The 17,270-nt window shown below is 39.0% G+C and overlaps 1 protein-coding gene across 1 annotated transcript in view; it reads left to right on the top strand.

The window, feature by feature from the left end:
• LOC126482987 (kelch domain-containing protein 4) overlaps positions 1 to 8,750 on the top strand; it is a 43,213-nt gene extending 34,463 nt beyond the window's left edge. Inside the window, exons 7-9 of the mRNA XM_050106580.1 lie at positions 3,092 to 3,234; positions 3,327 to 3,555; positions 8,352 to 8,750. Coding sequence (XP_049962537.1) covers positions 3,092 to 3,234; positions 3,327 to 3,555; positions 8,352 to 8,584 — 605 coding nt within the window. The 3' untranslated portion in view covers positions 8,585 to 8,750. The remainder of the gene's footprint in view (positions 1 to 3,091; positions 3,235 to 3,326; positions 3,556 to 8,351) is intronic.
• Positions 8,751 to 17,270: the final 8,520 nt, after the last annotated feature.

The raw sequence follows: 17,270 nt of genomic DNA, 5'->3' as shown, positions 1-17,270 counted from the left end.
GCAACAGTGTCCCTAATTTGCTGGGAAGTGGCGGTGCGGTCGCCTACGGCACTGCGTAGGATCCTACGGTCTTGGCGTGCATCCGTGCGTCGCTGCGGTCCGGTCCCAGGTCGACGGGCACGTGCACCTTCCGCCGACCACTGGCGACAACATCGATGTACTGTGGAGACCTCACGCCCCACGTGTTGAGCAATTCGGCGGTACGTCCACCTGGCCTCCCGCATGCCCACTATACGCCCTCGCTCAGAGTCCTTCAACTGCACATACGGTTCACGTCCACGCTGTCGCGGCATGCTACCAGTGTTAAAGACTGGGATGGAGCTCCGTATGCCACGGCAAACTGGCTGACACTGACGGCGGCGGTGCACAAATGCTGCGCAGCTAGCGCCATTCGACGGCCAACACTGCGGTTCCTGGTGTGTCCGCTGTGCCGTGCGTGTGATCATTGCTTGTACAGCCCTCTTGCAGTGTCCGGAGCAAGTATGGTGGGTCTGGCACACCGGTGTCAATGTGTTCTTTTTTCCATTTCCAGGAGTGTACAATGGGTCACACAAGTGATTTGTAAGCAATCTCCTTGTTGACTGATTTGCTTCCCCAGTATTCTACCCACAACTGAGCCAGTGTGATCAATCCAAACTTTAGCAAACAGGTACGTGTATGAGTTTGCCTGTTCCAGCTGTGACTCAGTGATATTGTACTCATAGGATACTATGGGTTTTTTTTTTTTTCAGTTTGTGAAGTGCACAATACATTTCTGAACAGTTGAAGCAAGTTGCCAATCTTTGCACCACTTTGAAATCTTATCAAAGTCTGAATGAATATTTATGTAGGTACTCTTTCAGACAGTACTTTATTATAGGTAACTGCATCATCTGCAAAAAGTCTGCAGTTACTATTAATATCACCCGCAAGTTCATTAATATACAACATGAAAAGCAAGGATACCAACACACTTCACTAGGGCACACCCAAAGTTACTTCTACCGCTGATGATGATTTTCCATCCAAGATAACAGGCTGCATACACTCTACCAAAAAGGCCCAATCCAGTCACAAATTTCACTTGATTCGCCATAAAACTGAATTTTTGATGTAAGTGTAGGTGTGGTACTGAGTCAAATACTTATCGGAAATCAAGAAATACTGCATCTATCTGAGTGCCTTGATCCAAAGCTTTCAGTATGTCATATGTGAAAAGCGTGGGTTGGGTTTCACATGATCAATGTTTTCAGAATCCATGGTGGTTGGCATGGAGGAGGTTATTCTTTTCACGATACCTCATTATGTTTGAGCTTAGAATATGTTCTAAGATTCTGCAACAAATCGATGTTAAGAATATTGGACAGTAGTACGGTGGGATCACTTCTGTTACCCTTCTTTTAAATAGTTGTGACCTGTGCTTTCTTCCAACTGTTGGGCACAGTTCTTTGTTCAAGGGGTCTATGGTAGATTATAGTTAGAAGAGGGGCTAACTCAGCCACAGATTCAGTATAGAATCTGACAGGGATTCCATCAGGCTCTGAAGTTTTGCTCAATTTTAGTGATGTCAACTGTTTCTCAACACCACCAACATTAATACTTACCTTACTCATGTTTTCAGTAGTACAAAGATTTTGGGGCAAGTCTCCTGGCTTTTCATTTGTAAAGGAATTTTTGAAAATGTAGTTAAGCATTTCAGCTTTTGCTTTGTTACTCTCAGTTTCACTTCCTGTCTCTTTTGCTAGGAACTGGACACTAACTTTGGTACCACTAACAGCATTTCCATATGACCAGAATTTCTTTCAGTTTTATGAAAGATCATTTTACAATATTCTGCTACAGTAGTCATTGAAAGTTTTATGCATTGCTCTCATGACAGCCAAACATGTTCCATTCTGTGTCTCATCTATCTATAGTCCTATCTTTTGGTGTACACATATTATGCAGTAGTCTCTGTTTCTTTACAGTAACTGTAAACCACGGAGGGTCCTTCCCATTATGAACTGTTCTACTGGGTACATATGTATCCAGTGCATGATCAACTGTTCTTTTAAACATGAGCACATGCTCCTGGCCTGTGCTGAGAGTCTGAAGTTCCATATTGAAATATGACACTACTGAAATTTTATCTATTTTGCTGAACATATATATCTTTCTGCTTGTATTAGTTGTCCTTTGTTCTTTGGTAATCATTGTTGTCACAACCGCACTATGGTCACTGATTCCAGTTTTGATGTGGACATCCTCAAAGAGGTCAGGTCTATTTGTTGCCATTAGATCCAATATATTTCCTTCGTAGTGGGGTTCTGAACTGCCTGTTCTAGGTAGTTTTCAGACAAGGGTTTTAGTAATGTTTCACAGAATGTCTTATCATGCCCACCATTAACAAAACTATAATTTTCCAAATTGATTGTTGGATGATTAAAGTCTCCACAGATGAGTACAGTATGATTGAGTAACTTAACGTACAAGCAAACTGAGGTTTTCTGGAAAGGTTTCAGTTACATCAGAAGATTAGTTCTGATAGAAGGATCCAATTATCATTTTATGTCCACCCCTGATACTGAGTCCTGCCCAAACAATCTTACATGCAGCTTCAGTTTCTATCTTGGTGGATTTGAGTTTCTTGTCTACTGCAAAAATTACACTACCTCCATTTCCCATTAGCCTATACTTTCGATATGCTTTTAATTTTTCCCTAAAAGTCTCACTGCTATCAAATTCAGGTTGCAACCAGATTTCTGTACCTAGCATTATGTGAGCTTCACTGCTTTTCAGGAGCACTTCAAACTCTGGCACTTAGTTGTGAATGCTTCAGCGCGTTACCCCTTGGAATTTTAATAAAAAAAGAAAAAAACTATGTATGCACCCCCACATAGTCAGCTACCTGGGTAGCTGTGTCTGATGGGTAGTACACACCTGACCAATTTAGGGGACCCTACGAGTACTTTTGAATAGTGCCTATCACCAGTTGCACCAATCAGAATTCCACGAAAGCAGTTGTGTTCCCTGTTGTACTATTTCACGCAGTGAAAGAAACCAAGATGTACATTTAAGTTGCCCATCTCTAATTTAAAGAAATATTTATATTTTCAACTATTTTGTATTTCAGTTACTTTATGTAAGAAAGATATGACAACATCAAAAAGAAGAAGAAAAAAGGAAAAAGATGTTGCTGGTGGTGATGAAGTAGAAAGTGAAGGAGAGAGTGCAGAAGAAATGGATGTTTCCCCAACAGAGACAGAAGTAAATGAGGTAGCCCCTCCATTAATGTTCTGTGTAGTAATTCAAAGAAACATCTGTACTTGTAAGTAATAATAATAATAATAATAATAATAATGTTTCAGGAATGCACTACTGTTGCTGATGATGGCGTTTTCAAAGTCACTATTGGGAAACCTGTGCCCTCTGTTCACAGTACAACAGAAGAAACAATTGTTAATGAAACTAACACTTTTTTTCCTTCACCTAGAATTAATTGTGGCCTTGCCATTAAGCGAAGTGTGCTCTACTTGTACGGTGGCATGGTGGAAGATGGAGATAAGGAGTTTACATTGTCAGATTTTTACACCTTAGGTATGGGTAATATTTGTATGTTTTAACTTTTTTGTTAGCATTCGTTTAAAAATTTGGTTGTAAAATTATGTTAGCTTTTCAATGTTGTTAGCTCAGTACACTCTGAGCTATGGGAACATCAGGGTGGATATTTTCATGAAGCTCCTGATAGTGCAAGCGCCACAATGCATGATGGATTCAAAACTCAAAAGGATGAAATCTACTAAATGATGCAGAAAGCCTACAGGGGTTCTGCTTTGTTGGAATCTCTGGTTTCGAGGTGAAGAAGACATTCAAGCCGGGCTATGAATAAAAGGCAGTAAATCCTGCCTGGACAACAGTCAACCAGGAACCATGTGTCTCGTATATATTTTGAACACTGGGCTGAATATGTGGATCACAACAGAAACTCCCAGTATTTTAAAAATGACTGTGCCCAACATAATTATTGTCAATTTGAACACGTGGGAAGTATGCCCAGCCGCTTCCCAAACTGTTGACTGTCAGTCACAAGAACAACCAAGTGGTGATTGCAAATGAACTTATGGAAGGTGTGCAAACTGGACCTCTTTCTTGAAAATTGCTATAAAACATGAGTATTTGAGAACACACCCAAGACAAAATTTCAATCTGCTGATGTCATTACCCTCATCTATAGAAGGCAAGAATTAGCAATCAAAAATTGAAAACTGTGCTAATTGTCTTTTTCAAACCTAGTGTGTGGTTCATTATAAGACCCTATGCAAAGGGCAGTCACTCAATTTTGCCTAGTACAGATGTGGGTGCTGGAAAGATTAAGAAAAATTATTATTATTTGAGATAGCTCTTTGCTCATTCCAAAATGGAGATTGCCATAACCTTGCAGGTAAAACACGACATGTCTTTCTGCGTGACAGGGAGTTTCCGGCCAATTGCAGCTTGGTGATGCTATGCTAGCCTCCCTAATCTTGACCTGGTATATTTACCAAAAGGGATTTACTTTGAAGTATTTTAGATGTTTGTAACAATATGTCACAAATCTGTGTATGTAATTGCTTTACTTTCCAATACTTTCATATATGACACTGGAGATTATTTTCGCTTCTGGCGTTGTCTCCTCATTAAGAATAAAATACTGGGTTATGTTAACTAGTAAATGGTTTATTCCAATCACATTGCATGAGCATGTATTTGTTTAGGTGCAGAACAGTCCAAAGGCTTTCTGGGTGTGAAGAAATGCTACAAAAATTTGAGGTCAATTATTTACAACCTTCCGGATCTTCTGAACAGACAAAGGAAGCTTGGTTTGCCGTAGAATTCACATTTCTGCTGAGCAGTTGCTTTGAAAAAGATTTTCATACACAAGCAGAAAATATATTCCATAATTTGACATCACTAATGCATATATCATGTGACACTTCTTAAATACTGGAATAACCTGCACCTTTTTTCCAATCACATGGATACTCTGTTGTTCTAGCACCCTACAGTAGATTATTGCTAGAACAGGGACCAATTCTTCCCCATATTCAATATAGAATGGAATAGATACAGCATCAGTTTCTGTTGCCTTACCTCTGGCAGATGTCTACAGCTGTTTATCATGTCCATCCTCACTCAATTCTGCGTTGCATAAAAAATAGGCTTTCCTGTCAGCTGTTTTATTTATTCTGCTATTCTTATGCATCTGCATGCATTGCAAAGCATTCGGTGTGGAAAATGCGAATTCAGTTCTCGCTGCTGTCAGGATTTTTCCTTGCTGCAAGGACTGGAAGAGGCTCATGAACTGCATGAGAGGTAATGGCTCCATTGTCTGAAAGCTTACTGCAGCTGTCAGAATGGTGTGCTGACCCCATCCGCTCCATACGTCCATACAGCATCTGAATGAGACTATTGCCAAATGACAAAATGGCAACGGGTCAGAATTGCATGGTCCTTGGGACATATTGGCGATTTTTTTTTTTTTTTTTTTTTTTTTTTTTTTTTTTTTTTTTTTTAAATTGACTTTCTACTGAAATTGATGTCTGAATTGTATGATTCCATCTAGACAGGTGCTCAGAGTAATCAAGAATTCACAAGAAAGCAGAAAAGTTTCCTGTATCCATCTTGTGCTAGGATCACTGCCAGTTTCATTACTAATAGTCACCTTCATCCCGTAAAAGTTACCTATGTTGAAAAGCACAGAAACAAATAACAGCAAGCAGTATTCACTCAAACTTTTGAGCACTAGCTCTTTTTCTAGCAATAGTACACACACACAAACATGCACACTCCCAAGTGTGTTGACACATTCACACACACAAGCTTGCACACACACCCAAATAGACACTGCTGAGTGTGCCCTTGGGTGTCTGTGTGGTGGAGTGTGTGAATGTGTGTACTATTGCTAGAAAAAGAGCTAGTGCTTGAAAGCTAGTATGAATGCTGCTTTTTTTATTATGTTTTCCTGTGCTCCATGCATTGATCCACTATGGGCAAGTGGTTGCCTTTCCCTAATATTACATATTGCTCCAACAGGGAGTATCCTGTATTTTTACACTGTGTTGAAGAGAGTAGTACTAATTGTGAATTCATTGTGTTTGAATTCATTGACTGAAGCAGTATTACAGAGTACTCCCTAGTTATGAGTGTGCATGCTTTCAACTTGGTTTTTTTGAGAGAATTTTAGCTTGTGGAGATTATACTTTATGGTTCTCTGAAGATGGAATCATCTTATTCTGACTGAGTAATGTGACACTGGGAAACACTGAACTTCCATACTAGAAGGCCATAGTTCAAATTTTCATATGGCCATCCAGATTTAAATTTTCCACATGTTCCCTAAATTGCTTAAGGGAAGTGCTGGGATTATTCTTCTGAAAAGGACATAGCTGATTTCCTTCTGGAAGTGTGCTTGTGCTCCATCTCTCATGGTTTTAAACAAGTATTACAGAAACCAGGGAAAATATTAAAAATGGTCTACACAGATAGCAAAAATGAAAAGACAAGTAAAAGATCATTACATAGAAATTTCTTGCCTGTAGCAAGAGCAAAATCTTGGGCATAGGGTTCATCTGCTTGTTCATCATCTTCTACATGAGCAGTGCATATGCAAAGGCATTACCATTGTGGAACACAGTGTATCTGTTATCAGATATTTGTATCACAGGAAACAGTTACTTACGTAAACTGTTCACTAAACTTTGTATTGGGAGCATGGCAGGAGGACCAGTGAAACAATGCATCCAAAAATGGGTACATATAATACCCCTAATGTAAGCTTATTTTCAGAAAAGGCTGAGTAATGTAATATAAATGGCTGCTTCTTCTGTTCATGTCTTTTGTGAAACCATGATTGAAGGTACCATTGTACCAGGGCCACGGACCTTCAGGTTAGTGTATTTGTGAATTCTGTGAAAGTAATTCAGACAAAAAAAGTGTAGTTTCTATCTTTGTCAGTTAAATGTGCTACTGAAGTGTGACAGCCATCCAGGAGTCAGAGAATCTACCGTATGTACTTGAATGTAAGCCGCACTCGAATCTAAGCCGCACCTGAAAAATGAGACTCGAAATCAAGGATAAGAAATTTACCCGAATCTAAGCTGCTCCTGAAATTTGAGACTCGAAATTCAAGGTGACAGAAAAGTTTTAGACCACCCCTCCAAATCGAAACAAAGTTGGTCCATTGTAACGTGAAACACAACTGAGGTTGAATTGGTTCGAGTCGTAAGCTTAACAGTTAAGCTTTACCAAGTAGCCATTGCTACGTGTCAGGTGCTCCATCCGTATTTATACGGGTACCCTTCCTTTTTCATGTGCTTCGTCTGGTTTGAATCGATTGCTTAAAGAGAGGAATTATCTCATTAGCGAAACAATGGCAAGAGACTGCTATTTGTTGTTACTTACACTGCTGCTTTCTCTGATAATGATCAACAAGAACCAAATAATAGCTGCGTATGATAGATGTTCTGAATGAGAGTTTAGCGAAAATTTTTCTCTGTTTGAAAATCTTTGCAGACGCCTCTTTAGTACATTACATTCTGCACAGAAATTAGTCACCTTAGATTTAAAAATTTAGTCAGTTGCCGTGCTTCATTTCTGACTGTACCGCTATTCAGCATAAGAATAATATGAATATAAACATGACATGATATGTACATTAATCCATGTTTGCTGTTGTCTTGGTCTAGTTTCGGAGTTTATTAGGCAGACAGGATTTAAATGAGATAGCAGCGAACACGAAAGAATACATGGCATAATGTTTATATTCTTCTACCTTTTCTTTTAATTTATTTACTGACACAGAGGTTTTGGCGCCAGTATTTATCTTTGTGCCTGCAAAGCATACCTGTGTTGTGCTACATATATTTGATTGCAGAAGTTAGTTGTGGCGACACCTACCAACATTTTTCAGAACTTCCGCTTACTTTGCACTCGATTCTAAGCCGCAGGCAGTTTTTTGGATTACAAAAACCGGAAAAAAGTGCAGCTTAGATTTGAGTAAATATGGTAAGGCCGTAATTTAGTGAAAATACCCTACACATAACGACATGCCTACACGTGGGGTAACCTTACCTGCCATTTCACTGTTATATTCTTTTCTAATCTTCTCTTTTGTGCTTGTTTGTCTGATGATTACACAGCCATTGCAGTTAATTTACTAGATAAGTAACAGAATGAATGGCCCATGTAATGATTAGTTGATTGGGAAGCAGTTACAGATGATAGTACCATGATGTTCAGTAGTTATGATAAATGGAATGTTCTCTAACCTGTAAAATGTAAAAACTGATCCTTCACTCAATTTCAGAATATCATTTACATCATTTCATTGATACATTTTCTTTCTAATTTTTCAGACCTCCATAAGCTGGATGAATGGAAAACCCTCATAACAAGTGACTTAGCCACACAAGAATGGATTGCTTCAGACAGTGAATCGGATGAAAGTGATGATGATGAGGAGGAGGATGAAGATGAAGATGAAGGTGAAGATGAGGATGATGAAGATGATGAAGAGGAAGAAGAGGGTACTGCCAGCAAAAAAACTGAAAACAATGACAAAAATAATTTGAAAATGGAAACAGACTGATTGTGACTGACCAAGTTTTGTTGTTATTTAAAAACTTTTTTTTTTTTTTTCAAATACATTATCACATATTTTCGAAAAAATATGTGGGAGGTCACTTTTATTCCCTTACACATATGCACACCCAACCGAATGTGATGTTCCCATGTATGCAGATAATCTGTTTAAAAAAAAAAGGATAAATACAGTAAGTTTTAGCGGAGTATGTGAAATGTTCATTGGTGGCAATAATCAGTTCCTTGAAATTTTTTCCCCACTACTTCAGGAATAAGGAAAAGTTGCTTAGAACTAAATCTACAGATCTGCACATTTGTTGTTGTGACTGGCACTGTTTAGGGCAGGGATTCCCCGATGAAAGGGCAAGTAACATGCCAATCTTGATCACCAATCAATCCAACACTGACCCATAATTGGCCCCTGTTGTGCTTCTGTCCATTCCCAAGTAATTTATTAGTATTTTATCTTATCACCAAATAGTAGAGCCACTGAGACATTGGCAGGCTCAGAAACAAAATTAAAAACATAAAACGTCAAAACATAAAAAAAATCTGACACCACACAGATCGACAGATTGATAGTCAAATCGAAACCAGCTGTATTTTGACCGCCGTCTTGTCCACTGCACTACAGATTTGTTTTTGTGACCATGTTTCCAAGTTACTGGTACTTTTGTGTAAATTTGTGAACAGTGATCAAGAGAGCCACAGAAATGGAAACACCTCAGCTCGTCACAATGAGACTGCCACGCCACATGAACAAAGTGACTGACTGTTACAAAACATTTTCATGCAAACACCAGTCCAGCTTACAAAGTGACATCGCCTCTTATTAGGTTTTCTCTTCTTCCACAGGATAACCACAGAATTTATGAACAGACTGTTTAACATCTGCATGATCCTATTGTGAAATTGTTTTTGTAATGCCATGTAGCCTTATGATGAACCCCTCAAAACATGCCACACAATAAATAAATAATACATTAGTTAACAAATTTTGTGACTGGTAGTGGTTGTTAACAACCATTACATATTGACACCTTTTGATATGCTGAAAAAATCAGAAGGGGCACTTGTCTTCACATTTATGAGATTATTGTGTAGACTTTTGATCAGTGCTGTCAGATGATGTGGGACACCGAACACTGTGAGCACGTTACAGCTTTTCCCGGACAACACAGTCAAAGGCTTTCCTATACTCAAGGAAGCAGATGGAAACAGGAACACAGAACTCTCTGAACTTCTCGATTTGCTGTACGTTGAGAACCTGTTCAAGGGTTCCTTTTCCTTCAACACATTTTTTTCCGTGGCCAGTTTTGGTTGAGAAAATGCAGAATTTGTAGTGGGGCATTGTGGAATAAGCCCACTTCAGCACCTATAGTTTCATGAAGTTCCAATAGGTGGTGACGCTATATGTAGGCTTCAAAATGAAATCTGTAATGGTGATTTGTTCCAAGCAGAGAGCTGCCTTTGAGTTTCTTTTGGCAGAAACCAGTAACATCACAGATATTCATAGGTGCTTTCAGAATGTCTACAGAGGACTGGCAGAGAACAAAAGCAGGGTGAGCTGTTGGGCAAGACATCTGTCATCATCACAGTAAGCTCACACAAACCTGTCCCATCTCCCACTTGACCACCAGCTGCACACAGCTGTGACTCCTGCAATATTGGAAAATGCGAACATTTTCATTCCGAAGTAGTCGACAGATCACAATCGGACAACTCGCTGCACAACTAGATGCTGATGGTGCTAATACACTCATCCACCATTTGGGTTCCTCGACCATAAAGAGCAATGGTGGACCATCTATGTGGAATTGCTTGCACATTACAGGGATGATGGTGACAATTTTTCGTCAAACATCATTACAAGCAATGAAACGTGGGTTCATTTCTTCGACCCAGAAACAAAATGACAACCCATAAAGTGGCACCACACCACATCTCCTCCGAAGAAAAAGTTCAAACCATACCCTCGTGTAAAGTCATGGTGACAGTCTTCTGGGACTCTGAAGGGGTTACGCTGTTTGGTGTCCTCCCTCATGGTGCAAAAATCAACTCTGGAGTGTATAGTGCTATCCTCAGGAAACTGAAGAAATGACTTCAGCATATTCATCACCAAAAAAATGCAAACGAACTTTTAACTACTTCCTGACAACGCAACACCTCAAACAAGTCTGCACACCCAAGAGCTCATAAGACACCATTCGACTATTTACCCTCATCCATTGTACAGCATGGATCACGCACCTTCCAATTCCATCTGTTTGGTCCAGTGAATGATGCACTCCATGGGAAGCAGTATGTGGATGATAAGAAGGTTATTGATGCAGCAAGACATTGGCTCTGACGTCAAGTAGTAGAGTGGCAGTGTGTGGGCTTACAGGCATTGCCGGTAAGGTAATGTAAGGTTGTTGCATTGCACAGTGATTATGTTGAAAAATGGGGTTATGTAGCCAAAAGAGTGGGAAATAATATGGTGTATTGGAATCTTGAATAAAACCAACCTGCTTTCAGAAAACAAGTCTGTTGCGTCACTTATTGAGTGCCCCTTGCATAAAAGTAATAGAAAATATTATTACAGCTTCTAGTATAAGTTTTACATCATTTTGTTTTGAAATAGTTTGGTATCGATATTATTTAATCAATAAAAAATGAATGGAAAAGCTCAAATTTACGTCACTCATACTTGGAAAAAGTTGTCGATACCCAATGGCATCGGTAGTTACATAAGATACTGGACTTTATTATATCATGGGAGCCAACTGCCCCTCAGTGTTGTATCCTCACAGAGATTTTCTAATTTGATGATGAATGACTAGCTGTGAGGGGTACTAAGTTGCAACGTGTGAAGCCTTAAACCAGATCTTGCACTTCTTCCATTGTGCTACAAGTAAGGGACAAAGTTGGCTCATGCCAATGTGTTAATCACACTCCACCTGCTTGCGGGACTTCAAAATATACTACTCTCGGTAAAAAAAAATTAACTGATTGGCATTTTAAGTAATTATGGGACGTGTGTAACATGCATTTTAAAGTTTTGTGAGTTGGCACAACTCCTCCTCAAAATAGCAGGAAGGAGATTTTAACGTGTAAGTGGTAGGTTCATCATGAACACTACATGATCAACCAGCCATTTACAAGGCATAACAAAAATATATCAGGAGTCATTGAGAGGTTATTGGGGTGCCTTGAGGAACAACTTGAGGATGCAAACCCGTGTCCAGAAATGTCTAATTATGCCAAAGAGCATCAAAGTTGGAGTCAAGAACACCTGTCACTAGGCTGCCCTGAGATGTTACACAGACCAAACTCCTTGCAATCATATTTTAATGAAAATTTATCCAAATCAAAATAATTCATTTTTGTTTGATTCTGGTAACCAGTTTGAGTCTAGAAGATCATCTTCAGACCAGGAGTTCCAGATAATGTGAGGATTCAGTTAACAGAGCTGTTGAGTAATACCTGCAGTTGCTACAGGTACCAGTAGGTAGTGCTCAGCAAGTCTGTGAACTGAACTGTCTCCTCACATCATGTACTGTGATTTCAACTGGTTTTTATAGAAACTGTAGTTCTACAGTGATGTCAAAAACTATTTCCTTGCAGTTGTAGCTTACCCATTTTTACCTGTACAGATTTGCCCTTGGTAGGTTCACCTCCAACAAAGCCAGCTGAAAGTTGGTGATAGGAATAATACTGTCAATAATGTAGTCCACACCAAAACCAAAGTACAAACACTTTACTTGCACTATGATGTTGAATGAACTACTGTTTGTGGCCCCTTTAAGTCTCATCTATTTAAATTTAAATGAGTAACTACTTGGTCGATCTCCCATAATATTGCTCAAATGGAGTAATCTATCCATAATATAATAAATCACAAATTTTACATGTGGCAAATAAATAATTGACACAGTAGTTGAATAAAACTTGTAAATCACTGCCTTTCAGATCTAATAGTCATTTCAGTATGAAAACTAAGTGCTCAGTAATTATCATTTGGAAAACACACTGTTCATGCTCCAGCATCACTGTTGGTGATAATCATTACTGAAGCTTAACACAGTTCACGTGAGGATAATTATACATTAACAGTCCAGTACATTTAAAACAGTCACTAAATTATTGAATAAATGCCCAGACATGAAATTTAGATAAAATGTGGTACATTTTCCAACTTGTAATCTCTATGAAATTGACTGCAGTATATTATCCCATACTGGTAGACATAGACCTTGCTCATTTCACAATTAACCACTGACTAAATTGAAACAGCTTCCAAGTTTTGTACCAGATTTTCACAAACTACAGTTAAAAATTTACATTCTGAGTAACTTAACAATGGATGGAGATGTGTTTGAACATTAACTTTCAGACACAGTAGTAATTTCTACTGAGTTACACCACCTATGTGCCTAAATATGATAAAGTGCTCGAAGTTTTATCAGTATCTTTTCACATCTTTTATATATTCGTTTTAGCCCATTTCTTCTGTTTGGAATATTTTGAATTGTAGGATTTTTATGAATGTTGGCTAACTATTTCAGTAATTTTTTTTGTGTATTAGATCTCATCATGTGAATGTTGAGACAACCACCGTCTATCATGGGCAGCCATTTAGTGTGTGGTTTAAACATTCTCAATTTATGATCCATCAGTGCAATGTTGCAAGCTGTTACACATTAAGAACAATGTGAGTTGGTTTGTTGCTGCTACTAAACCCAGTAGAAAGATCAACTCCTATAGTATAACGAATAAGCCATACCCAATCATGTCATAATCTCAGTCCCCATGTCAGAAAAGTTTCCACGTTTACAGGAGATGATGGTCAGGTCCTGAAAAGATGCCGAATAAGCAATACCCTATCACGTCATAATCTCAGTCCCCGTGTCAGGAAAGTTTCCATGTTTACTGGAGATGACTGTCAGGTCCTGAAAAGATGTCTGCAAAGAGATATAATAGAGTTAAATACTCAGTCCAGAGGATAATGCACTTTACCCTCCAATGTAGTGAATTTTTGAATAGCACAATGAAAGACTAAGATAAGTACAGTTTAGATAAAATGGGTAGTGATAAAAATTAGTAAGAGGGACAGTCAAATGACTGGGAGCCAAAACTATCAATTTCTGTTCAGTAGAACACAGTCAGCCGCTGACAGATCCGCAACCACACTCACTCCTGCTCTGACTGAAATCATTGGTCTACCAGGATAAGGTCATCAATTCACGTCATCACATCAGCAGTAATAGTTTGATGCGCAGGTGCAGATTGTCTTGCAGTTATGTGAACCCTTCCTGGCATCTCCTCTGCCACAGTGGACATGTGACAGTGAATGTTCTGTACACCAGCACCCTCAGCCACCAGAAAACAAACCACACCTGTCTTCTCTTTTGCTTGTCTCCATGTCAACAACTGGACAAACACACTAGATTAGTGCGCCAAAAACCACTGTCATAACCCAACTACTGTGTGCATCTACAATGTGGCATTATGCTGTTCCCCTACCACAGTGGTGACAGTATCAAAATGCAACAACAGTGTGGCCACCTACTGTCGGTCTGTGAATTATGGTGAGTGTTCGGTTTTTATTTGATTTCCACAAATATGTTGAGATGTCATGAGAGTTAAATGACAACCAGTGAAAAGTTCACCTAATGGAATATCTTAAATGTATAAGACAGATTGAGGACAGATATTGCCTGTTCTACAGTAAGAGTACCAAATTTTAGGACCACATTATTATAACCTATCTGTGGAGGAAATATCTGGTGAATATTCATACCACCCATCTTTGTGAAATAGGTAGTCCATATCGGATGACACTACTTAATGATCACTATAGTAGGGAGAATAAATTATGATAGTGTTCCAAGAAGTTTTCAATAACTTCAAACACAATTACATAATCGCTTTTAGGAACAAATTCCATATTCCTAGATTTCCAGAAAGTGTCTGACATGGTGTCCCACTCCAGACTACATCTACATGGATACTCTGCAAAGCACATTTAAGTGCCTGGCAGAGGATTCATTGAACCACCTTCACAATAGTCTATTATTCCAATCTCGTATAGTGCACAGAAAGAATGAACACCTATATCTTTCCATACAAGCTCTGATTTCCCTTATTTTATCGTGGTGATAGTTTCTCCTTATGTAGGTTGGTGTCAACAAAATATTTTTGCATTTGGAGGAGAAAGTTGGTGATTGGAATTTCATGAGAAGATTCCGTCACAACAAAAAACGCCTTTCTTTTAATGATGTCCAGCCCAAATCCGGTATCATTTCAGTGACACACTCTTCCATATTTCCCGATAATAAAAAACATGCTGCCCTTCTTTGAACTTTTTCGATATACTCTGTCAGTCCTATCTGGTAAGGATCTCACACCACGCAGCAGGATTCTAAAAGAGGACAGACCCGTAGTGTAGGCAGTCTCCTTAGTAGATCTGTTACATTTTCTAAGTGTCCTGCCAATAAAATGCAGTCTTTTGTTAGCCTTCCCCACAACATTTTCTGTGTTCCTTCCAATTTAGGTTGTTCATAATTGTAATTCTTAAGTATTTAGTTGAATTTACAGCCTTTATATTTGACTGATTTATGGTGTAACCGAAGTTTAACGGATTCCTTTTAGCACTCCTGTGGATGACCTCACACTGTTGACAAAGATCTGAGCATATGGATTAGATTCTGTGATACATGAGTAATAGAACTGAGTATGTCGTCTTCAGTGGCAGGTGTTCATCAGAGAGAAGAGTGCCCAGGGAAGTGTGATACAGCTGCTCTTATTTTCTGTATTCATGAATGAATTGGTTGTCAGAGTGAGCAGCAATTTACAGCTAGTTACTTATGAATCTTCATTAACTCAAGTGGGAATCCCTGGAGGGAGGTTCTCTTCATGTGGCACTATTGAGGAAATTTAGAGAACCTGCATTTCAGAATGACTCTATTGCTGCCAACATACATTTTGTGGAAGGGTCATAGAGATGAGAGAAATTAGTGTTCATATGGAGGCCTATAGACTCTCATTTTTCCCTCACTCTATTTGTAAGTGGAACAGGAAAGGAAATGACTAGTAATAATGCATGATACTGTCTGCCACGTATTGTACGGTGGCTTGAAAAGCTGTAGGAACTTACTCTTCACATTGTCTAAAAGCAGCATTTGAAAAATGGAGACGAGAAATCATATTTTAAGCGTTGCAAAGGAACATTTGGCGGAATGTAGAGAAAATTCATTTCCCTAATTTCACATACCCAGAACTTATAAGAGAGGTTACATATCCAGACTAAAAGCTTCTCAATACAAATAACTTCTACACAGTAATAGAAATATGCATACTAAGTACCTATCAACAGAACTACTTTAAAAAACAAACTTCTTTCATTAGAGGCTTGTTTGTCACTGTGTTCATACTGAGGAGAAGAATTAGGCCCTACTGACATATCACTCAAGATACATACCATAAATCAAACGTTCCAGCTAACTGCTTATTAAGCAATATTAACAGTCTTATGTGTGGGGCCAGCAGAGAAGAAAATCCTTATTCAGTTAATGTAGAAAAATTTACATAAGCTGAAGTATCATTCTGAATGGTTGTCTAGTAGCAACCTTTTCCAACTCTGGAGTACCTTTCCCAGGTTGTTAATATGAATATCCAGAACATACTGTATGGTAGCAAATGAGTGCACATTACCATATGTATAGTCATACGAAAGAAGTAAATTCAGTCTTTGAATACACAAATTTGGAACAGTGCAGTCACACTGTCATCTCTGGAATAGACTTGTGTCTTCCCATTTGTTACACATACCCAGAAGCTGTATACTCCAAAGTGAAAGGTAAGGCTGGCTATATAATACAGCAAACAGATTTTTTTAGATTAAGAGAAAAAAATCACCATCACAGTTTCTGTGATAATTAAGAATAACAAGGACATACATCATCCAAGGCCACAAGTACTCACAGTAAGTAAGTCTAGTAAAATTTACAGTTCAGAATAACTGCTTGGTAGAAAATTGCTTCCTTGGGCTGTAAGAATAAGCAACACAGCCATCTATGATAAAAGTAGCAGTAAAGATTCACAGAATTACTGCAGTGCATTACTGTGTTTACAATCTGGCATGACACAATTTTGGTGCCTGCTGAGGGAGCTACTTGACAGCTGACATCATCACCAGAGCACTGCTCACTGTCTGTATCACAAGCACCTTGCAGCAACCAGCAATGACAGTGTTAAGGCAGCAGTGTGTTTTTGTTAAATACTGTCAGTAGCAGCCAAACAAATGGTCACCAAGATGTTGTTTATACATGGCCATGTATCTACCAGTACAATGAGCCAGAGTCCACAATAACCAGATGACTGCCACATATTGTGCGTTCGAGCAGTTGGCCGGATCTTCCATCTGTCCAGAAAAAACTGGGCAGCAGCAGTCCATCACCAAGTGCCACATGACGCAAGACGCAAGGTTCAGAGCTTTGCCTGGCTAGTGCTATGGCAGTAGTCTGTCGTGTTAACCAAGCTACAGGACCCTCACCACTAGCTGCCTGAAAGTCAGTATCAGCAGCATCTGGCATAGCATTACTTCAACCGGTGCCATTTTTCAGAATAAGCGCAGCAGCACAAACTCATTTTGTGTGAGCCAGAGGTCGATGCCTGATCACATCGGTGCTGTGTGGATGCCTACCCATCTT

This window comes from Schistocerca serialis, chromosome 1, assembly GCF_023864345.2.
Source record: "Schistocerca serialis cubense isolate TAMUIC-IGC-003099 chromosome 1, iqSchSeri2.2, whole genome shotgun sequence".
Classification (NCBI taxonomy): Eukaryota; Metazoa; Arthropoda; class Insecta; order Orthoptera; family Acrididae; genus Schistocerca; species Schistocerca serialis.
The sequence above is the reverse complement of the archived record's forward strand: the minus strand, read 5'-3'. Positions and strand labels throughout refer to the sequence as shown.